Raw genomic sequence first — 25960 nt, 5'->3', positions numbered from 1 at the left:
TAGCGTTGCTGCCATATGTTAGCAACATATAAAGGGCAAGTACATTAGGCGTCACAGTATATCCTGCGATAACTACTGTGGTGTTCGCATTTACAGGCGACAGTTATCACTTTTCATCGAGAACGCTGTCATTTTGAATTGCATAAAAATATTAATTTTTTTACACGACTGAGCTATTGTTTTTTACGTACCAAAACATATTCGGAAACAATGTTTGTAAACTCTTACGTATGCACCAAAACAACGACAATATCTGCGTCCGCAAGGTGAATGCCACCGTATCGCGTATCTAGTGACGGTCCGCTACTGTCTAGATGCGGTGGCGAGCTTTATCTGTTAATTAAATTGTACCACTCCATTACACACGGGCACAAGGCATGATAACGACGGTATTGCGTCACGAATTGCTCCCGTACCCGATTGGCCCACTGGATAAAGGTGTTGTTTTAAACTTGTTTCGAGGGATTTTTTTTTAATTTTATTTTTATTTATTTATTCGTTAAAAATAATTACAACATTATAACAGCAAAAGCCAAATCGATGTTATAAACCTAGTGTGCTAACATACAAAGTTATAATAAATGTATTTAACACGACTTTAGATATGTCTGAGCCGCTTCTAATATCTCTGGCAGGCTACTACTAAATATGTCAATGATGTTTATAATATTATTTAATAACTGTACTGCGTGAGTTAAGGGAGCGTGCTGAAGTAGGTTAGTTCTTACTGGCGGGACATTAAACGTAACCGGATGACAGCGCGCGCTAACGTAACCATTCGGTACTGGGGGGAAAGGACTTGTTAGTAATGGAGTTAGTAAATGAGAATCCCATTGCTAGCAATATACCCAACCAGGTCGATCTCTTCGCGGTTCTCCCTGGAAACAATCATGGTTAATTCCTGATGAATTCATCATGATGGGCTAACTGGCCTGTTTTCATTCTCATCTATCACCCTTCACTGGTGCTCCGCCAGCGTATCCCGTTAGCGCAGGCGGGGTTACCATACCATTTTCACCCATCAAAAAAATAAAAAACCGGTACTGATAGCAGTATACCCGTTAGGTCGACCTCCACGTGGTTCCCCCTGAAAACCATCGTGAACAATTCTTGTTGAATTCGTCACGATAGGCTAACTGACCTGCTTCATCCTCACCTATCATCCTTCACTGGTGCCCCGCCGGTATATACCGATAGCGCGGGTGGAGTTACCTTTACATTACCACACATTAAAAAACTGTTCAGAATTTGGCAAGGATAAACGCAAAATATGTTTACACACAAAAAATGCAGGCAACTTCAAATAGATATTGTTTTTTGAAGTCGCGAAAAGTGAAAATTATTTATGAGTTAAACAAATGGACGGTAATTATCATGAAACACTCCTGACAACGTAATAAATAAATGGTTTCAAATCTCCAACTAAATTTAACCGTCTATCAAACAAAAAATAAGCTGTTTTGAAATTAGGCCATCTATTTGGGAGTTACGACGCCACAGATAGACAGACAAATAAAGTCTTTAATCATAAATCGGACGGCTAATGTTGATAAGGCGACATATATATACAAACAAGCATGGATAAAAATACCTCCATATGACGTCATAATCTTAAACGTCTTTAAAAAAACATGAAGATTCACCGTTCTACTCTATTTTTATTTAGTTTGTTATTAAAAATATTTATTTATTGAATTAATACGAGATCACTGTACTAATTAATTTTTTTTTATGCTACTTTGAATAGCAAACAACTCTCTCGTTACCAGAGGGAGTTTTTGTACAAAAGTCGATTGCTTCGGTACCTCTGTCCCATTCGTGTTTCAACCGTGAAGCAGTTGTGTTTGCATGGCTGTGTTTCGGTTTGAAGGGTGGGATATGGCGTGAATTTACAGGGTACAGAGGAATAACACCTAAGCCCTCAGGAATGGTAACGCATGGGGGGGGGGGGGGGGGGGGTATCAGGGGCGAAACAGTATACTCTGTTATGTCCATGGTACTGCTCATGTCTATAGGCGACGGTTACCACTTTCCATCAGGTGGGCCGTCAGCTTGTTTGCCATTCTAAGTTGTATAAAAAAAAAAGCTGACGGCCCACCTGATGGAAAGCGGTACCGTCTCTTGTAGATATGAGCAGTACCATGGGCATGGACATGATCAGCTCCGACTGTGTATTCTTACGTTCGCACGAGGTTTCTTAAAAAATCATTATGCATAGAAAATTCCAATATACTTAATCTCTATATAAAATATTACATTTTCTAGTTTTTAATGGCTCAGGATATTCTGTAAGTAGACACGATTCATTATTTACTATATATATCTATAGTTTAAAATAGTACAAAAACAAAAAAGTTGCGTACAAAATACATTAGAGGGCCTACCATGAAATGTTTTCCGAAATTTTGGAGCCGAACGAAACACAATTTGATGTTAAAATTACATAATACATACCGTTTTAAAAATATTAAAAATATTAAATTATTATTCCTTTGGACTTCTATGGTAGAATTTGTGACGAACGAAGTGTTAAGCTCTATTTACTGGGCCGTATTAGGTATGAAAGAAAACACGAAATTGAGTCCGAAACTTCGGAATTTCATTTCATGGTAGGCCCCCAGATCATAAAGTAATCCAGAAATACACTTTTAAATGCAAAATTTTTTGTAAATTTTATTAATCTAATAATATGCCTGAAATATGAAGTAATGTACACATACATATTCGTACAAACACATAAAAAGTGAAGACTAATTAACAAACTTCTTTTTGAAGTACATTAACAACAGTTTGATCGTCCCTTTGATAAACGAAAACGAAAATAACTAATAACGTCATACAAAAACTGGTTACGGTTGGATTGAACAGGATTAAACCGGTTCGATGCAGTTTCATCTAGTTTTTTTCAGCTGAAAAGTGTCAAATCGTTTAGTCCTTCGTAGATCACTACCAATTGATGTTGATTAGTGATGATGCGATGGTCGACGGATTAATTTGAGATAACGACAAAGCCTGCTTATTGTTGTGTTCCTTTGTAATTAATACATTTAATATATTTGTTTTAATTTAGTTTGCTAGAATTTATTGACATTGTGGCAATTAGTATTTAGTTAGTTAGTTAGTTTAGTTTAGTATTAGTTTTTTTTTATTGTATATCTTTTTTATTAAACTAGGTGTTATCTTGCGGAAGTTCACATAATTGGTTATTTGATATACAATTATTTTTTTCAATTAACATGTGTCGCAATACGTGCGTAAACAAAATGGCAGTCGGAGATTGATGGCCACAATGGAAGTTTGTGGCACTTCTGGTAGTAATAGTGGTGATTTTTGTTTTAAGTGTTGGCAGTCACACACATACTAATGGCAGCGGAATTAAATAGATCAATTCTAATCAAATAACCAGTTTTATATTTTTTGACATTTAATTCACTCACGAGAAAGTTTAACATTACTGTTTTTTTTTATACAACTTAGAATGGCAAACAAGCTGACGGCCCACCCGATGAAAAGTGGTAACCGTCGCTTATAGACATGAGCAGTACCATGGACATAACAGAGTATACTGTTTCGCCCATGATACCCCCCATGCGTTGCCATTCCTGAGGACTCAGGTGTTATTCCTCTGTACCCAGTAAATTCATGCCATATCCCACCCTTCAAACCGAAACACAGCTATGCAAACACAATTGCTTCACGGTGGAAACACGAATGGGACAGAGGTACCCAAGCAATCGACTTTTGTACAAAGTCTCCCTCTTTTTACTCGCGACTTCATCCGACAGACCAGGATATGTTATTTTCAAATATGTCATTCGTCGTTTCTTACCTGTATGCCACTTTTTATGTTAATTGTTTGTGTTGTTAAGGTGTCAAGAGGGATTTTCATGTTTTTCTTACTGGGTGAAAATGGCATAGTAACCCCGCCTGCGCTATCGGTATACACTGGCGAGGTACCAGTGCGGGATGATAGATGAGTATGAAGCAAGTCAGTTAGCCCATCATGACAAATTCAACAATAAATCAATCATGATGGTTTCCAGGAGGAACAGCGGGGAGGTCGACCTGATAGGGTTTATTGCTAGCTTTGATTTATGGGGTGGCTAATCCCTATTACTACCAATTTTTTCTCCCCCTGACGTTCAAATACTACATTTATGCGACTTTTCGTGATAATTGCTCGAGTTGTTAAGGTGTCAAGAGCGATTTTAAATTAGAGCGAGACAGAGACAGTATCTTAATCAGGCGACCTTTGTGCAGTCTCCCTCTGGTGAATTAAACTAAGGATAATGTTTGTTTACCTCGATTGCGTCGGTTGCGTGGTCGCCTCGGACGAATTAGATCGGACGCCGGTTCTGTGGGTCAGCTATTTTAGACCATCGCTGTCAATGACGGTCGCCACGCCGCCCGCGACACGGCACGCGCCAGCCCGCAGTGGCCACTTGCGTTCAAGTTCACTGAACCTTTTTATAATTTTCTATATACTGTTTATTTTTTATTTATTTTTTTAATGGCCATGACGAATTCTTGGACTTTGGATTCCCTAAAATACGGTTGAATTTTATAAAATGGTTAGTTGGTCCGTCATTCTCGTGAACGGGTGCTTGTAGAGTTTGGTTTTTTTTTTGTTGGGTGTAAATGGTATGGTAACCCCGTCTGCGCTAACGGGTTACGCTAGCGGAGCACCAGTGAAGGGTGATAGATGAGAATGAAAACAGGCCAGTTAGCCCATCATGATGAATTCATCAGGAATTAACCATGCTAGTTTCCAGGGAGAACCGCGAGGAGGTCGACCTAGTTAGGTATATTGCTAGCAATGGGATTCTCAGTCTCCATTACTAACAATCTCTTTCCCCCTTGTAGAGTTTGGTTGTGATCTTGGTAACTGTAATTGATTTATTTTTTGCTCAAGTCCAAATTTGTAAGTAGGTATTGTTAATTATATATTAAAATAAATATTGCATGTTAGTAATTTGTATGGACACGAAATTGGATAACAACACTGACACATGCAACGTTTGTTTGAAAAGACAGCTGAGTTTCTTGCTCATTCTTCTAAGTTAGAACTACTTTTCGAATTAAGCGGTTAAAAGGTTATGTATAATATCTTAGACCCCACAAGAGGATCTCTCAAACTCCCCACAAGAGAAAGACACAGCCTAAACCTTTCTAAATTTTGCTCCACCCAAACAGGGTTTCATGTACTTACTCATCATAAGAACATTGTAACAACTCTATATTATGTTTCTTTTTGTTATACAACTTAGAATGGCAAACAAGCTGACGGCCCACCTGATGGAAAGTGGTAACCGTCGCCTATAGACATGAGCAGTACCATGGACATAACAGAGTATACTGTTTCGCATATCCTATATGTACATGAATACATATAGGATTTATATTGCTGTTTTCCTTTCTTGTAATGGTGTATTGGAATTACTCTCTTTATTGCTTCTTACAATTTAAATTTGTAAGAGTTTTCTTCAAGCAAACCCGAAGTGTGGTCCCGGCATAGAATGTGCCACCCCTTCCTTTTCCGTGGATGTCGTAAGAGACGATTAAGGGAACGTAATGGTCGAGATATGGGGTAGCAGCGTCCTACTTAAAACATCACCAAATTGTAACTGCGGTTGCCAATTCGCCTGCCAATCGTGGCAACTACTGTTAAAACCTCCTTTATGGGGGACGTCTAAGTTCAGTAGTGGACAGTTAATGGTTGATACTGATATAATACTGATGATGATGAAACCCAAAGTGAAGTATCAATGTCGACTTTAATGGTGATATTATTGTAATCCCATTAATCACTATTTTATTAATATTTTTTTATGAATGATAATGAAATGGTAACCCCGCCTGCGCTATCGGTATACGCTGGCGGGGCACCAATGAGGGATGATAGGTGAGGATGAAAAGGCAGGTCAGTTAGCCCATCGTGATAAATACACTTAGAATTCAGCACGATGGTTTTCAAGGGGGACCACGGGGAGGTCGACCTGTAAGGGTATATTGTTAGCAATGGGACTGATAATCCGCATTACTAACAATCCCTTCCCCCCATTTTATTAATATTAGAAATGTGAATGATTTCTTTTTAATGGGTGAAAATGGAATGGTCACTCCGTCTGCGCTTATATTGATAACTACGTACCTAATATCTTCATAAAGTTCAGCCAATTCAACTGATCGGTTATTTTATAGCATTTTATATGTGATTCTTTAGATTGATATAACTTTTTTATTTATGAACTGATTGAAATAAAACGAAGACTTAATTATAAGTGAAGTAAACCGCAACGTATTAATGAAAACCGTGTTCAAAATCGGTTAGGCCGTTTCTGAGATTAGCGCACTAAAACGTACAAACAGAAAAAAATTCTGAAAATCATAGTTTTAAGTTCTATTGCGTACATAAAACCCATCTACAATAGTTTTTCTTATGTATCTTCGACTCTGAGATTTCGGAAAACATTTCATGGTGGGTCCACCATGATTTCATCTCCACTTATCGATATTATTGACTTACTCCACTTACCTAATTAGAGACATTGGAGTAAGTCAAGAGTACTACTATTATTATTCTGTTAATGTTTATTAATAAAATAAAGTTTCCGTACAGACGGATGTTCTTTTATTACATTTACTCCGTATTACAAACAGTTGATAGCCACGTCTCGTGTAGTATCACATTATCAAAGACAAATCGTTTGGCAAGCGAACTGTTCACAACATAAATAGAATTACATATCTGCCATGTACTTATGATACTAATTCCATTCGCGTACCACAAGACAATGATGAATTTATTTGGATTCCTCTAAAATGCTATTATTAATTCTATATTCTTTACTGCACTTGAAAAAATAAGATACAGCGATTAGTTTAAGAACTTGTTAATATACATATATATCTCATATATATATATATATATATATATATATATATATATATATATATATGTGTGTGTGTGTGTGTGTACTCTTTCAATCGTTTTTTTAAATGTTTTTTTTCTTTTTTTATTATTCTATAATCATAACAATCTCTAAGTTAAATTTGTATCCTTATTTAATAAATTAAATTAGATTTGCACGCCTACAATTTTAAGTCAATTAAATAGATGCCAAAAAGTTTTGTCACATGGCCCTTATAATGTCAAATGTCTGTTTAAAGCAAATAAATATTTCATTTCATTTCATAAAATCAAAGTTTTGTTAAAATTATCACACAAAAATTGTTTAAATAAAATTCGAAACAGTCAATTAATCGTTTTGTGATTTGCGTAACTGTTGGACATTAACAGACTGCCTTTCGGTCCGATCGAGCATTCGTTTGTTTACATTTTCATTAGTTTATATTTAAACAAACTATCTATGACAATCTTTCCCGCATGAATCCTTATTAAAAAATATATTTATATTAATCATTAAAAAACCTCCACTCAATTTGATGAACAGTGAAATTTTCTTATTATTATTGCTAACTAAAATCTAATAAATTAATATAAAATAGATAATCAAACAGCCATAATCATTATTTTATATAACCAGAGGGAGAATTTGTACAAAAGTCGATTGCTTGGTTACCTCTGTCCCATTCGTGTTTCAATCGTGAAACAGTTGTGTTTGCATGGCTGGGTTTCGGTTTGAAGGGTGGGATATGGCGTGAATTTACTGGGTACAGAGGAATAACACCTGAGTCCTCAGGAGTGGCAACGCATGGGGGGTATCATGGGTGAAACAGTATACTCTGTTATGTCCATGGTACTGCTCATGTCTATAGGCGACGGTTACCACTTTCCATCAGGTGGGCCGTCAGCTTGTTTGCCATTCTAAGTTGTATATATATATATATATATATATATATATATATATATATATATATTTACAACAGAAATATTTTATCTAAAAGAATTTCCACAACAATATGGAGTCTGAAGAATTATTTACGCAAAACAGCATGTCTACCATTACGATTCTTATTTAAACTATTTCTATTTCAATATAATCGATTATAACCGAATCATGTAAACGAGAGTCTTCACGCTAACAATTAAGAGTACCACAAAAACCGACCTAATTAAAACATCAATTGTTTTTTCTAGTATTACAAACGAACCGCGATACCATTTAATTTAGATTCGTTACTTTTATCACAACCGAAACGTTTATGTTCATCGTAAAATAAAATAGATCCAGCGACCTTGGACTACCCAGGTACGTAACTTGAGACGACGCCTTTATTATAGTGAATAGTGAGGACCAGTGAAACGAATAATATTTCAAATAACTTGGCTTTTCGACATAAACCGTTTAGCATTTATCGTAAAGGGCCCCTAAATGTGTAATATTTTTTTAAACTTTATTTTTTGGTAGTTTTTTTTTAATGGATGATAATGGAATGGTAAGCCGCGCTATCGGTATACACCGGCGGGGCACCAGTGAAGGTGAGGATGAAGTAGGTCAGTTAGCCCATCGTGACGAATTCAACAAGAATTGTTCACGATGGTTTTCAGGGAGAACCACGTGGAGGTCGACCTAATAAGGCATATTGCTAGCAATGGGGCTGTCAAACTCCATTGCTAACAATCCCTTTCCCCCATTTACTGGTAGTTAATCCTTCTTTGCATGATTTTTTTTATTGGTGAAATAAATCAAGGTTATGTAATTGATGTTCAAAATTAAAGGATTAATGGTTAAAAAAATAAATTTGACAGCTATGTTTTTTTTTCTGCAATGGACATTAAAAAGGTATCCAGACACGATCAACTTAAAGTGAATTTGTTCTTTTACATAATTTTTGGGCATTCAATGTTATGATGGAAATTTCCACCGTTATGCAAAGAAGGGTTCAATTATTTGGATACATAGGTTGATTTGATTAAGGTTTTTAGGAAAAGAAAAAAGATCAATTTGAATAGGACATCGACTGTTCGTTCAACTAAAGTACTCGTAAAATAAATACGGTAGCTACAAACTGTAAATATGTAATACAATCGGATTTTTCTTGATATTTATAGCTAAGGATGCTTACAATGCTATATATATACATAAATCCACCCAATATTACTTACTTGTTACAATATTTTTGTTAACACTTAGCATTTATACATCGGATTATTTTTTTAAACGAATATTTAACGATCAAACATCTATATTTATTTTGCATTATTTATTTATTTATTTATTTATTTATTTATTTATTTACACTTTATTGCACCAAGTAAAAAGAGAAATAACAAATACAGTAAATATTAATGAGAAGTGATACAAAAGGCGGCCTTATCGCTAAGCAATCTCTTCCAGACAACCTTTGGGTAGAGGACATTGAGAAAAAGACAAAGAGTAGGTGGCGCACTATTATATAAATATTATCATATACAAACATATATAGATACATACATACATATATACACATACATATATAATATATACACATACATATATAATATATACACAATTAAATATATACATAACTTACATACATACATACACATACATATGTAATATATACACAATTAAATATATACATAACATACACATACTTAACAGCATACATACAACAGAAAAAAATGACGAAGGAAAACGAAGAGAGAACACAGGAAAATAGTACTAAAGTGAGAGGTAGTAAGATTTAACAGAGGTTTTGAAGCTAGTAAGAGTTTGGGCGCACCGAATAGAGGTAGGCAGTGAGTTCCATAGACGGACTGCCTGAACAGTAAAGCATTTAGAATAAAAGGAAGAAGATTTATGTATTTATGTACCTATATTACATTATGTATATATTTATATAATATATTTTTATATCTGTATGTTAATCTGGTTGTACAGGGACACTAGGTTCTTTGCACGCGTCCGTGTAGCCTAGCTTCAGGCTGCAGCTGAAAATCAGGGGTCCACCATGAAATGAAATTCCGAATTTTCGAACACAATTTCATATTTTCTTTCATACCGAAATCGTCCCAGTCAATGGAGATTAATATTTTGTTAGTCATAAATTAGAATTTATGGTAGACCATAAAAGTCCAAAGAAACAATATTTTAACATTTTTATTATTTTTGAACAGTGTTAATTATGTAATTATAACATCAAATTTGCGATTCGTTCAACCCTGAAATTTCGGATAACATTTGATGGTAAGCCCCCAGTGGTTTGCTTTTAAGCAAAACTATCACTGAGCTGTAGCCTATTTGGGTCACTGCGACACACTTGGCGTAAATATTTTTCCTTAATATGTTAATCATTTGATTGTATTAATTTAATTAGTTAATTTACGTGTGTCATAAATGGCTCAAATAAAGTGTTCTATCTATAAAAAATATCATTATATATTGTATTGATTGTATTGTAAAATCTTTATTGTATATAATTCAAATTAAGCACTGATAAACGATTTAATATACAATGGCGGCGTTATAAAGGGATCTCTTACAGTCAACCTTTGAGACGCTGAAAGAAAACTGTAGAATGTATAAGGGTAATAACCGTACAGTTAAAGATAAACTAAATAATACCCAGTAAAAAATTGAATATATAATACAATAAAATATATTTAGGTATTTTTCCCATCTCTAGTTCTATTTTATTATCGACACCATGTTTGTGCGCCATTTTCGCCATCGCCATCGCTTCATTTTCAAGTTAATAGCGACATTCGCAGTAATTGATGTACAGAGTTATTTTATTAGGCATCCCCTTCCCCCAACCACTGTCGCCTACCACCAATTTTATTGGGAGTTAAGTTATACGTTTATATGTAGTATAAGTACAGTGATAAACATCTTTATTCTAACTCTATTTAACTCTGTTCCATTCGTATTTCAACCGTGAAGCAGCTGTGTTTGACATGGCTGTGTTTCGGTTTGAAGGGTGGGATATGGCAGTGAATTTATAGGGTACAGAGGAATAACACCCGAGTCCTCAGGAATGGCAACGCATGGGGAGTATCATGGGCGAAACAGTACACTTTGTTATGTCCATGGTACTGTTCACGTCTATAGGCGACGGTTACCACTTTCCATCAGGTGGGCCGTCAGCTTGTTTGACATTCTAAGTTGTATAAAAAAAAAAATATTTTATTGTGATCAAAGATCACTCTTAGGCCGGACATAGCGTTTTATATTATTATATATGTGGACGGTCCAAAGTTCGCTCAATACGTGTTGTTGTCACATTTCCCTGTACACCGCCGTATTCGCTGAATGTTTGGCACATCGCGTACGACGGACTGATCTATTTTTGTTTGTTGGCAGAAAGCAAGGAGCGGGTGCAGCGCGCGCCCTTCGAGACAGCCCTACATTACGCTGGTGAGTTTACTATACTGTTTTTTTATCAAGATATATATATATATATATATATATATATATATATATATATATATATATGTGTATAAATATATATATGTGTATAAATATATATATGTATAAATATATATATATATATATATATATATATATATATATATATATATATATATATATATATTAATTCACTCTTGCGCCACCTGCCCTTTTCTATCTGTTCTCCTTTAACTAAAGGTTGTCTGTAAGAGATCGCCCTAGCGATAACACCGCCTTTTGTACCTTTATGTATATATTCCAATCTGTATTTATGTTACTGTATTTCACTTGAATTATTCACTTGTCATTGTATATTTTTACTTATGGTGCAATAAAGAGTTAAATAAATAAATATAATTTCCGCGACGTCGTTCGTGTCCGGGATGCTTAGATTCATTGAGTTACAGAGTAGCGTTTATGTCCTTCTTCAAATTTAAATTCAAATATTTTTTGTTTAAATAAACTTGTTTACAAGCACTTTTAAATCGTCATTGTTTTTAAATTTAATAAGATCGCCGTTTTAAAGAAACATTCGAAGATTGCTGCGTATACGTATTGTGAAGCTACAGTGAGAAAATTGGCTTCCTTAAATTTCTCTCTTAATGATTCACGACTTTCCATAGAATAAATTGCGCGAACAACACATTTTTGTGATACAAATACGCTTTGGATGTCGGCTGCTTTACCCAATAATAATATTCTATAGGGCAGTATACTATGAAAGTAACTAAAATAAACAAAATTGTCAGTCTCAATATTAGTATATTGTTTAACCCTGCGTACAGTGTACGTCGCAAAATTTATTAATTTTTTTATACAACTTAGAATGGCAAACAAGCTGACGGCTCACCTGATGGAAAGTGGTAACCGTCGCCTATAGACATGAGTAGTGCCATGGACATAACAGAGTATACTGTTTCGCCCATGATACGCCCCATGCGTTGCCATTCCTGAGGACTCAGGTGTTAATCCTCTGTACTTTGTAAATTCACTAATTATTATTTAGTTGCAAGGTTTTAAATATGAGGAACCCTATTGAGTTTTATTATCAACAGTGACTCCAAGGAAGACAGTGGAATCTATAAAATCAAGTGGCTCGTTATTTAACGATCGATAACATTCGATTTGGAATTATGATTTTTAGATAGAGAAAAAATTAAGCATTTTATTTTTTTAGCATTTAACATTAGATTAGTTGTAAATCAATGCAAGAAATGCAGCAAAGCACTATGCAAATTGTCATTATTTATTAGTAAATCTTTCAACTTTAAAAATCAAAGAAGTATCATCTGTAAATAATACTGTCTTCATCTATTTTGCATGACAAAAGCTTGCCGGATTGGCAACCACAGTTATGCTTTAGAGATGTTTTAAAAGGGACGCTGCTGCCCATCCCTCGACTTTTAAGTTTTCTTAGTGTCTTTTACGACGCCCACGGGAAAGGAAGAGGTGGTTCTACGCCAGGACTACACGTCAATAGAAACGACGGCTAGAAAAGTCATGATTTATCTCAATTAGATTGTCAAAACAAACGAGGTGTTTATAGCTTGATGCAGCTGTGAAGTTTATGACGGAAACAAAAGCGTGCATCGCCTGACTACTGCTGGATCACAGCTACTGTAATTTACGTCCTCTAATTAGAGACTACACCCTGTTTGACCTTAATATTACGTGGGACTCGCCCTCTTGTAATGTTAATAGGTTAAATTTTTAATATGGAATAGGCGGTATTTTTTTTCTGTCACTGTCTGAAAACTCTGGCACGTGTCTCTCGCCTTTAAATTTTTTTTTTAAGAAATTTAAAATGGATTTTTGAGGAACACTAATTAAGATTTAATTATTAATTAACAAAAAAAAAATAGTTTATTTAGCAAACATTGTTACACTTCCAAAAAAGGTTCATACAGAGTAACACAACATGTATAGGAGGTGAAGCTTTTACGCATTGTTTGCCGAAATGGTCCCCTCTGAGCGTTATGCTGCAGCAGAGCAGCTACAGTGCTGATTTTCAGATTGAGCCATTTGGGTAGGACTTAATTTAAATTTTACCAGAGGGAGACTTTATACAAAAGTCGATTGCTTGGGTACCTCTGTCCCATTCGTGTTTCAACCGTAAAGTAGTTGTGTTTGCATGGCTGTGTTTCGGTTTGAAGGGTGGAGTATGGTGTAAATTTACTGGGTACGGAGGAATAACACATGGGCAGCAGCGTTCCTATTAAACATCTCTAAAAGCCTAACTGCGGTTGCTAACCCGCCTGCCAAGCGTAGCAACTTCTGGCAAAACTATTATGGAGAAGGTTTATGGTTAGCAGTGGACAGTTAACGGCTGAAATAAAATAATAATAATAACCCAACCAGCCTGGAACAACATCTCAGACGGTTGGGATTCCGAGGCGGCTCACTCCCGAGAAAGATGCAGAAAGCGGTGCTCTTAGATTCTGTCCGCATTGTACGCGGGTTTCTCTCCCTGGGGCCCTGAACCCGGGCCGACTGTACTTCTGCCGGGGAATAGTTGCCATCTCCTCTCCTTAAGAGGGTAGATGAGATTTTTTGTAAAATTTAAAAAATAATAATAAAGCATTTGTCTGGCTTCCTTGTTACATTATTATGAAGTTGAAATTAACTTATATATGATATTGTATTTTTATTTCAAATTTACTATTGTACGATAATATTATGGAAATCTCAATACACCGAGCCAAATCATGGCTCACTTACAGTTTTGTTTCTCGCACTGAAACAACAGAGAAGTAAGTATTTTTAGACTGTTACAATTTATGGTGAAGTGCTTATGTAAAGATGATGTAGTGACAAAAATTGAAAAAGGAATGTTGCGTTGGTTTGGTCATTTGGAGAGGATGGATGAAAGAAGAATTACGAAAGAGATTTATCGAGCAAGAATGAATGGAGATGTCGGTAGGGGCCGCCCTAGACGGACGTACGTCGACCGAATAGGCGACGTGCTGAAGAAGGGCCAAATTAAAAGTACCCGTAACCGACGAGCGTGTATGACAAGATTGAGGAATGTGGAAGAAGCGAATGAGGTTTGTTTGAATCGAAGCATTTGGCGTTCCATTGTTTCTGCCTACCCTAATGGGAGACAGGCGTGACAGATATGTATGTATGTATGTATGTATGCTTATGTAAAAAACCATGTAATTACAAAAAACGTTGCGTTTAAAAAACCATTTGTTTATAACATTGTATAAACAAGTGTTTCTTTTTTTATTTACCGTCTACACAAGTGCATGTCTAATCCGTCTATATCTTTACTCCATATAGTTAACCGAGTGAAAATCAATGGTATGTAAAATAAATAAACTATCAGGAGGAGACTTTTTTAATGGATGATAATGAAATGGTACCCCACCTACGCTATTTGCCACGCTTGGCAGGCGGATTGGCAACCATAATTAGACTTTGGAGATGTTTTAAGAAGAACATTGCTGCCTGTACCTCAACTGTTAAATTCCTTTAGTCCCCTCTTTTATAATACCCACGGGAAGGAAGGGGTGGCCTTTTCTATGCCGGACCGCATGGCGGCACTTCTTATTTTACTTCTTATATATATATTATTTATTGCACTTAAACAATACATGTGACGATTAGTTTAACAACTTGTTAGCAAGGGAGGGTTTATTTCTGAAAGAGATCTCTTCCAGCCAACCCAGTGTAGTTAGAGAGAAAATAATATAATTTGGGTAATCCAATGCATGAAAGGTACCGATGGAAATAATGTAAATACAATACACATACACAAATTGTGAATAAATATATAAATAAATAAATAAATATTATTTATATTATCAAATAGTAACTAGAATTAGAACTAGATTTTCAAAAAATGATTTTTTTTTTGTAAGGGGTTTAAATAGGAGCAATAGATGCTAAAAGAATAATTTAAAAAAATCTGTCATCAGTCTTCCTGTCTCCGTGTTTGTTCCAGCATTACATAATAACTACTGCACCAAACTGAATGCGATTTTCATTGTTTATATTCCTGAAGGTGTAATTTAAAAACTGCTGTATGCTTTACTTTGATATAGCGTTTAATAGTGGTCGGATTCCTACTTCTAAAATCTGCGGTCGTAGAGGGTGAAAAGTTTATAAATACAGTAATAATACGATAGAGACCACCAGAGGGAGACTTTGTACAAAAGTCGATTGCTTGAGTACCTCTGTCCTATTCGTGTTTCTATCGTGAAGCAGTTGTGTTTGCATGGTTGTGTTTCAGTTTGAAGGATAGATTATGGCGTGAATTTACAGGTTACAGAGGAATAACATCTGAGTCCTCAGGAATGGCAACGCATGGGGGGTATAATGGGCGAAACAGTATACTCTGTTATGTCCATGGTACCGCTCATGTCTATAGGCGACGGTTACCACTTTCCGTCAGGTGGGCCGTCAGCTTGTTTGCCATTCTACCATAAGTTGTATAAAAAAAAACCACGCAGTGACCACTTCCCATTTACTGAGTCGTCAGCTCATTACCAATTCCGAGTTGTAAAAAAGAAATGATGGGCGGTAGAGACCATTCAATGCCAGAAAGACAATAAATATTTTTGATAGAGATAGTTATAAAACGTTGGGCTGGCGTTAAAACAATTAAGTTCTGGGTCAACTGGACTCGCAAAATTTAATTACGTTCGTTTAACTAGCAGTTGGATTTATTTTTAACCATCGATGTAAATATATGACGATAGAAGTTTAAAGTTTCTACCTGTGCCTGTGTCATTGCTTCCGAACAATTTAATTTGTTTAACTCAAATGCATAAAGATTCGATCCCAGGTGAGTCACAAAACTATTTGTTTTATGTGACTTGGAATAGGCAAACCAAATTGTTGGCACATCTGATGTGAAGTGGTACTAATAACCTATACCTAGATGTGTATAGCAAAGTAGATTTTTGTTTTTGAATGGAGTGATAACCCCGTATACGCTAACGGTATACGCTGGCGGAGCACCAGTGAGGGATGATAGGTGAATAATGAAAAAAGCAGGTCAGTCAGCCCATCGTGATGAATACACCTGGAACTCAGCACGATGGTTTCCAGGGGGAACCGTGTGAAGGTCGACCTGACAGGGTATATTGCTAGCAATGGAATTGGTAGCCCGCATTACTAACGATCCCTTCCCCCCTAGCAATGTAGAATTTATTGAGGGCATCTGTGAAAGATAGCATGTTAGTTAAGATTAACTACATGATTTGAAGGGTAAAGGTTTATTTATAACGGGGTCTAACAACTGACTTACTGCTGTTATACTTACCTCCTCTCTCACTGATGCCCCGTCAGCGTATATTGATAGCGTCTATGATTTAACTATATACAAGATCTGACTATATGTTTAATAAGGTTTATAAATCGATTCTTTGACGTTTTTGTATTATATTTATTTAATAACTGCTACAGTAATTAACCTTTAATGGTATAGAAATAGTAAGAGAATATAACCAGCTTCAATGCTCTATTATAGAGTTTCAATCATAAACTATGAAGCTTCATTAATTTATTTTGATTATAGGATACACTTTCAAGTCTACTAATTCCAGATATAAATTACGGTTTACAAAAACATGCGACTTATTTAGGACACCTAAAGTGAAGTTTTGCAATGATTTCAAAATGGCCGCAAGCTGTCATATAAACTGCGTTTTCGCGCCAAAACAAACCTTGCTGTGTCCTCGCTGCCTGTTTGGCAAATGTGGCGATCAAAGAATTACTACTTTATGGTTTCTTTTGAAGATTAAATTAAATAAAAATTAAAGATTTGCTTTTAAATCGTACGCTTATTTACCTTTAGCTAGCTTTTAATGACCAATAGTTAGTTAGTTATTCCAATCTCTGCCATTCATATAAATATCTACATAGATAGTGTAGCCATAATGCTAGTAGCTGTTAAAAATGGCAACACAAACTAAGCAGATCTTATACTGGTATATCGGTACGTATTAAATAATTGAGAGACATATTTAAATACTTGTTTTTTTTATAAAAACACAGTGCATGTGGGCGTGATTTAATAAATACCCAGAGTAGTACAAATAATAGAAATAAAATAAAAAATAGAATAGTACGGAAATAATCTTTATTCAAATAAACTTGTTTACAAACTCTTTTAAATCGTAATTTTTTTATGATTGTACTGCTGGGTTTGGGATGTCGTTATCTATTAACAAGAATCCGCAAGAAACTTAACAGTTACTCTTTTCAAATGATTTTACATTTGCAGAGTTTGCATTTGAATTTAAAAGAAATTGTATTCAATTAAGTTTTATATTTTATTCTTTTTTAAAAAACTCGACCAAGTGTGTGTCCGTTTTGTACACTGAGGGTTCTATACAAATAATAATTGGAAAAAATTGCTATATAACTACATATTTACAGTCTTCAGATTTTTCCCTTTACTTGTGCTGTACGATATTCCTTCTTGCCAAATATCATGGTTCCAGGTCAACGGCAAGTACTGTATAGGTTTTGATTTCTTTGCACACATACACACACAAAACACATATACGTTTAAACAGCCATATCTTTTGATTGCGTTAACTTAAAAGTTTGATTTTTTTACAGCATTAAGGAATTATAGTCTTAAGTATTTGGTATTAATTTAAGCTTGATACCTCCACGTGTTACTGAGAAAAAGGGTCTTAAAAGACGGACAGGTTGACGGGCAGCAAAGCGGTCCTATAATGATTCAATTTTTCCTTCTCGGTTACGGAACCCTAAGAATACTACAGATTGTACATAGTAGCAAATATAATTGATCTATTTATCAAGTGGAGTCGTCAGAACTGCGCTCTTGGAGTAACCTTGCCGCCGTGACGTCACGGCCCCACCCTTCGTTATGGTAAAAGCCCCATCAGCCGATTACTGTTAATGGCAACACTTATAATGACGGCCGCGATTAATAGCAGCTGGTGACTGGTGATGCCAGGATGGTGGGGATGGAGGCGGCTCCACTAATCCTATTTAATATTAAAAATGTGGAAGTTTGTATGAATGGATGGATGAATGTATGAATATTTGGTACTTATTCACGCAAAAAAAAAGCTACCAAACGGATTTGAATAAAATTCGGTATTTTTTTTATGGATGATGGAACACCAGTGTAGGATGATAGATGAGAACGAAAGGCAGGACAGTTAGTCCATTGTGATGAATAACATCTGGATGCACGATGCACGAAGGTTTCCAGGCGAACCACGTCGACCTGACAAAGTATATTGCTAGCATACGACGGATAGTTCGCATAACTAACAATCCCTTCCCCCCGGTGATAAGGTGATACTGGTAAGTCGGTCTGCTCTATCGGTATACGGTGACGGGGCACTAGTGAGAGATGATAGGTGAGGATGAAAGCAGATCAGTTGGCACATCCTGACGAATTCTACCAGAGTTAACCACGATGATATCCAGGGGGAACTGCGTAGAGACCAACGATTGTATTTGATTCGATTGTACTGTTTTATGTTATTTATCTCAGAATTTCATCATTTATAGAGCATTTAAGAAGTTTTTTTTTCAGAAAGTACATTAGCCTGTTTAAAAATTGTACACTGCTGTATCCGCTGACATTGATGCTCCTTTCCACTTTGGGTGTTGCTGGAAGAAAACTCTATCAGAGTTAAGCTCGCCTTTGTACTTTTGTTTACCTCTGTCATATTTATATAACTAATGTGTACAATAAAGTATTAAAATAAATAAAAAAATAATTACATAGATTGGTCTCATAGAAGTTACATAAAAAATCCAGAAGTTTTTTTTTCTATTTGATCCTTAGCCGTGCAAATGATAAAGTAAGACGCAAAGCGCTCCGTGCGTATAAATGATATGTCTAAGACGTAAGGGTGGAGCCTCTCGCCCCGTCTGGTTTTTTTTTATGGGGTTTAATGGAATAGTAACCCCGCCCGCGCTATCAGTGTACACCGGCGGGGCACCAGTGAGAGATTATAGGTGAGGATGAAGCAGGTCAGTTAGCCCATCGTGAGGAATTCGACAAGAATTGTTCACGATGGTTTCCAGGGGGAACCACGTGGAGATCGACCTAAGTGGGTATATTGCTAACAATGGGCTGTCAAACTCCATTGCTAACAATCCCTTTAACCCCACGACGTAAGGGTGGAGGCTCTCACCCTGTCTGATCATCCGATGTTGAAGAGATGAAGAAGGAATCAGGTCAAGTAGTTATACCATATCAGAAGGATGCGTAAATACAGCACAATAGGATAAATTAAAATGCAGTTTGAATACTTTATACAAGTGTATATAAAAAAGAAAAAAAAAAACTATGATTTAATTTCCGAATTAACACGAAGACATATCGGATCATTTCTGATACTCGTTAGATAATGTGGCTTAGCTCCCTTTCGTTGTAGAATAATACAAACGTTGCACTTGCAGTTTACGTGCCAGGACATTAAAGTATTGAGCTGTGTGGTTTCCCCGTGGAAAATCCCGGCTGCACGAGTCGATACCTGAGTCCTCCATCAAACATTTTTTATTCGGCACAGTCTCTGTTCAATATTAGTTTTTAGTTTCGATACAATTCGTATTAAATTATTACACAAATTGTTTTTGATTAAATTAAAAATAGTCTATATGAATTATTATATGTTAATTATTAACAATTAAAAAATAATTCTCCTATTTTACTTTCAATTTAAACCTAATAATGGGTTACTACCCATGGGTTTTACATTTTACCGCGTGTAACTCATTTACAATTTATCTTTAGAACATAATGTTGTTGTGTGTATAATTGAATTTTATTCCTATTCATATGTCATACATACATACGCACACACCCACATCCACACAGACACACACGCATGCACGCACGCACGCACGCACGCACGAACGCACGAACGCACGAACGCACGAACGCACGCACGCACGCACGCACGCATACATTTTTATCACAATTTCACTGAACTCATAAATTATTGTTTTCTAAAATTATGGGCTCAATTGTAATTTTTGTTTTTGTATTTGTTACTTCTCTGTTTCATATTGTTTCACTAAAAATGTTTAACAACAACATATGGAAGAGGGCACTAACTCCTGAAACAGGTTTTTTCACACCTACCTCGGAAGTTAGGGACTTCAAACTATATTGTAACAAAGAGTGAAATAAAGATTTATGTTATTATTATTATTCCATAAATTAAAAAAAAAAGATTTTAATTGCAGCAAAAGTAGTTCTTTTGATTTTTTTTTATACAACTTAGAATGGCGAACAAGCTGACGGCCCACCTGATGGAAAGTGGTAACCGTCGCCTATAGACATGAGCAGTACCATGGACATAACAGAGTATACTGTTTCGCCCGTTATACCCCCCATGGGTTGCCATTCCTGAAGACTCAGTACTAATGTGTAAATACATCCTCTCAAATAAAAAAAGAATTCCCCAAATCGGTTTATATTTGATAGAGCTATACTGTTGTAAATATATAAAGTGATTATCAGAAAGGAGAAATGTATTCAGAGAGAATTGTGTACTTTTATTAGAACAATGAAGGACATGACGACAAAAGGGAAGTGTCAGAATACTCGAATGCGGTACTAGTAATTTTTGATATACATACATACTAAAATTACATATATAAACGAATAAATATATATGAATAACAAATATACTTACACATATATGATATATACTATATTATACACGAAATTGAGAATAATATAAAGTACTATTTTATCTTTAATAATCGAAAAATCAAATACAATGACGAATAAAACAAATGAAAGGCCATCATTTAACGTTGTCTAGAGAGCAACAGATGTTCTATCAATCAGTACGGTTAATTCAGGCCTTACAAACAGACGGACGCGTCAAGGTGAGGCGTACTGTGCTGTCTCACTGCTGGAACAAAGCGTCAGCGTAAACACATTTAGGGTTCTGTAGTGAAACGATTGAATGGCTCGGCTCAGTTTGCTCCCACTTATCAGGCTATATCTCTGCTCAATTCTCTGATTGCTCAGCAGCCAGATATTGGTATATTTAATGATAAATTAGATAGATTTTATAAATGTTTAAAATGTTTAAGTTTTAGTTAACACGTTTTGGGATAATATAAGTGTAGTGGGCAATTTATAAATAAATAAATGCAAATAAATATATAAATAAATAACATTACTGACTGTTTATTTATTTAGTTCTTTATTGCACCATAAACAAAAATATACAATGACAATTGAATGATTCAAGTGAAATACAGTATTTATAATAGTTATTTATTTAATTTTATTTGTATTAGAAAATAGATACGTTTTCTTTCTTTACTGTTATTTTAATCGATCATTCATTTTTAAAAACACAGTTTTCGCTAGTGAGTACTAGAGTATAGGGTTCTTCAAAAAAGACGTAATAAAGTTTCTTCACTAAACTAAAATAAAATAAACTTGCACAATGATAGTTCATATATGTATAGATGGAGTATTTTGTCAATAAACGTCTCGTGAAATAGTTGGTAGACGCGTCGTTTTTTCGCAGTCGCGGTGTTAAGAAAGACCGAATGTATAATATTGATTCTTTATCTTGTGTCACAGATAATATAACATTATTTTATGCTTAGCTCATTCGCGCTTAACATGCGAACATGCGAACTCTCTTTATAAATTGTAATGTAATTTGTATAGTAAAAAGAAGTTTTTAAATTACTTAAAAGTAGAGATAGATAAATTATTTATTTGTCTATCTAAATTATTTGTCACAATGTCTTGGTTTTCTGAATAAAATAAACACTTGTGAAAAAATTATAAAAAAAAATCGTTCAATAATATAATAAAGTACGGAACCGTGCTATATACGACACATGCTTGACACGTTTTTATTAGCTACACAACAATGGCGTATTGAGATCATAAACATTCGTTTGACTGAATTTTGTGAACAAACAACACTGAAATAGCACATTAGCTACATGCAATTGTAATGAGTCTAAACAAAGTTTACGAAAATATATTTTATTAGTATTTTTTCCTCACAGGGTATTAAAAATTTTGCGCGTGTAACACAGCAGCACCACCACGTTTAGAGGTTAATATAATTTAAATTTAGAATTTGCCGTGTAGTCCCGCCATAGAATGGGCCACCCCTTCTTTTCCCGTGGGTATTAGAAAAAGCCAGAGAGTTTGTACAAAAATCGATTTGCTTGGCTACAAGGACTGGCAGGTGGGCTGTCAGCTTGTTTGCCATTCTAAGTTGTATAAAAAAATTAAAAAAAGCATAAAAATAACGAATATTTATATAATTCTATTGTTAAAAGTTAAAAATACTTAAAATCTAACAGTAAACTTTTATTTCGTGAGATATTTCTTTTGTACAACTCATCGTCTCAACTTAATATAAATACGAAAGATTTGATTTTTGGTTGTCAATGAAAAAACTCAAAAGAAAAACAACAAAATTTTAAAATTCTTTCATATATAAAAAAACTACATATGCTACAATTCCTTACCAGAGATAGACTTTGTACAAAAGTCGATTGCTTGGGTACCTCTGTCTCATTCGTGTTTCAACAGTAAAGCAGTTGTGTTTGCATGGCTGTGTTTCGGTTTGAAGGGTGGGATATGGCGTGAATTTACACGGTACAGAGGAATAACACCTGAGTCCTCAGGAATGGCAACGCATAGGGGGTATCATGGGCGAAACAGTATACTCTGTTATATCCATGGTACTGCTCATCTCTATAGGCGACGGTTACCATTTTCCATCAGGTGGGCCGTCAGCTTGTTTGCCATTCTAAGTTGTATAAAAATAAAAAAAAAAAATTCAATGTCAGTGCTATTTAATAATAAGATGCAAATTATGTCATTCTGTAAATAACATAATAATTATGCAAGTGTTACTTAATATGTTCCAAAAAAAAGCTCACCACTTGTCAAAATTTTTGTAATGCGTTAAAATTATTGCTTTATTTATTTTTGTTCTTTATTGGAAACTAATTCCTGTGTTATGATGAAATTAATGCTTATTTTAATCTCAATAAAGCAGCACAGGAAGAAAGATATAAAAAGTTTAAAGGTATAAAATAAAAACAGAACATAATGGAGAGGTACATACCTCGCCATTATGTTTTATTTTATTTTTAATTTAAATTTAATTGAAGTAATTTGAATTGTTAGGTATTAAAATATAATAAAAATATTAATATTTTTTTTTTCATTTGATAACATTTAATAGTTTAATAATTTAATTCTATTTTAATATTTCTCAAACAAAGCATACTGTGTTTGCCTCTAAATGTGGGAATAGTTAAACCTAATCCACTAGTATATTGTATTGAAATTTGCGCTGATCCTCAAGTTAGTAATAATATAAATAGATAAATAAGAAATATTTTAAACAATCTTGAAAAATCCTATGGAAAAAAGAGTTTAAAGTAAAGAAATGTCTACGTGAGAACGTTTCTTTCAACAGGTAGGTGTCAACAGCGAGTGTGGGAGGCGATGCTGGTCGTTGAACTGAATATTTCTGTACACCAAATTATAGTAAATCACATTAGTTATATTTATATGAAAAAGAAAAAAATTCACCTTCTACTGCAAAACGCTAAATATTGAGGTGAATATTCACATAATAGTTACAAGTAGGTGTCTACACCATAGATCAATAGTATCTAGATAAAGTATTACGCTAAAAATAATTTGTCACAAATAGACTTTCTTAATGGCGCTCTTTTCTGAAAGAAAATATAAAATTGTATTAACCTTTTTAGAAGAGACTTTTATCATAACCTTAAATTTTTTATGCAAAATAGAACGGTAAATAAATTAACGGCCCTTCCACGGAAAGTAGCAGTCACTACCTATGAACGTGAAGAACACCATGGACGTCAGAGAATACACTACGATGCCAAATAAAACCTCTAATATGTTACCATTTCTGAGGGTTTAGATCCTTTTGAGAATATCTATGATGGAGCCTCACTGAGCAAATGCTTAGCGAGAAAAACACGAATGGGATAGAGGTACCCAACCTAATGAGTTTTATACAAAGTATCTCTCAGTAATACACTTTTTTTATAACGTAGGGGGCAAATATTAAATTTCTATTCTGTTCTATTCTAAACGAGCATGCGGCTCACCTGATGGTAAGTGACTACCGCCGCTCATGATCACCCACAACACCAAAGGTATTGCAGGCGCGCCGCCGGCCTTTTAAAAAGGAATATGCTGCATACATCTACAGATTTTTGTACAATATCAAAAAAACAACATTTTAGTCAACAGTTGGCTAATCATTTTGGGGCGGTTTTTAACTATTAAACTCTCCATCTAGATGTTTAAGATCTACGTGATAGTTAATAGGTCATGCAGTTAATTCCTGACGGATTCATCATGATTCACTGGTGCTCCGCCAGCGTATCCCGTTAGCGCAGGCGGTGTTACCATACCATTTTCACCCATCAAAAAAAAAAAAAGGTCATGCAAAACGTACTTTTTTTTAAATCTATAATTATATAATTGTGTAATCTATTTGTATCTGTATTTGCTTATTATTTAACACGCTTCTGTTTCTATATATTTTGCAATTATAAGTAAATATATCAAGCTGGCGTTGTCGACGATTTTCGACATGTCTAGTCAAGCACGAAACTGAAAGCTATTCGATGGGTCGGAATAAATTATCATAACTGAATACGACATTATTTATACCCGTAAAATACTTAATGACCGTTTAAAGCCTTCATTACCATGTTTATAATACGCGAAAATTAAAATAATTGCTCGTTAAAATTTCATACTTGTTTACGAAATAGGTTTATAACGCGAAAAGGGAAGGTATAAGGAGATTATATGTGGAGCTAATGACGGAGATAGTAAGTCGTTTGGTATATCTATTTTTTCCGTTTTTTTTTTATACAACTTAGAATGGCAAACAAACTGACGGCCCACCTGATGGAAAGTGGTAACCGTCGCCTATAGACATGAGCGTACTGCTCATGTATTTGTATTGATGCATAGATTGTTTCCTTCAAAATATTACAGTAGTAAACTTATTATAAATATATACAAACAATTACTTGACATAAAATGAATTTAAATCGTATTTTTATCAATTTTTGTGTATTTGTTGTTGAATTGATTGGAGATGTCGGTAGGGGCCGCCCTAGACGGACGTATGTCGACCAAATTGGCGACGTACTGAAAAAGGGTCAAATTAAATGTACACGTAACCGGCGAGCGTGGAGGAAACGAGAGAGGTTTGTTTGAATCGAAGCATTTGGCGTTCCATTGTTTCTGCCTACCCTAATGGGAGACAGGCGTGACAGATATGTATGTATATATGTTGTTGTTGAATTACATATTCACTTTTCATGCCTGTGACATTAATTGTTCTAATGCCTAATTTTAACAATACATAATAATTAGATTTATGTTTCTTGAATTGATGATTGATACTGTATTTAATGATTTTGGTAAGGGATTTTGTAATATTTGTATGCCCGAAAACGGTGCAACATAGCGATCTTAATTTTGTATATAATATCATGTAATCTAATCAACCTATGTTTGTGCAAATAAATAATTGACTTGACTCTACTTGACATGAAATGTTCACACTGAGAAAACAATGGGCGGTATAATTTTTTTTCAGAATGTAAAAATATTA

General features: G+C 34.8%; 1 protein-coding gene across 1 annotated transcript in view; it reads left to right on the top strand.

Moving 5' to 3' along the window:
* The window catches only part of LOC113518817 (synaptic vesicle glycoprotein 2B-like), a 52930-nt gene that overhangs the window by 7406 nt on the left and 19564 nt on the right, over nt 1–25960 (top strand). The window contains exon 2 of the mRNA XM_026903816.3: nt 11250–11303. Coding sequence (XP_026759617.1) covers nt 11250–11303 — 54 coding nt within the window. The remainder of the gene's footprint in view (nt 1–11249; nt 11304–25960) is intronic.

Source organism: Galleria mellonella, unplaced genomic scaffold, assembly GCF_026898425.1.
Source record: "Galleria mellonella isolate WM207_F2 unplaced genomic scaffold, CSIRO_AGI_GalMel_v1 utg1812, whole genome shotgun sequence".
NCBI lineage: Eukaryota > Metazoa > Arthropoda > Insecta > Lepidoptera > Pyralidae > Galleria > Galleria mellonella.
This window is presented reverse-complemented; position numbering and strand designations above follow the sequence as displayed.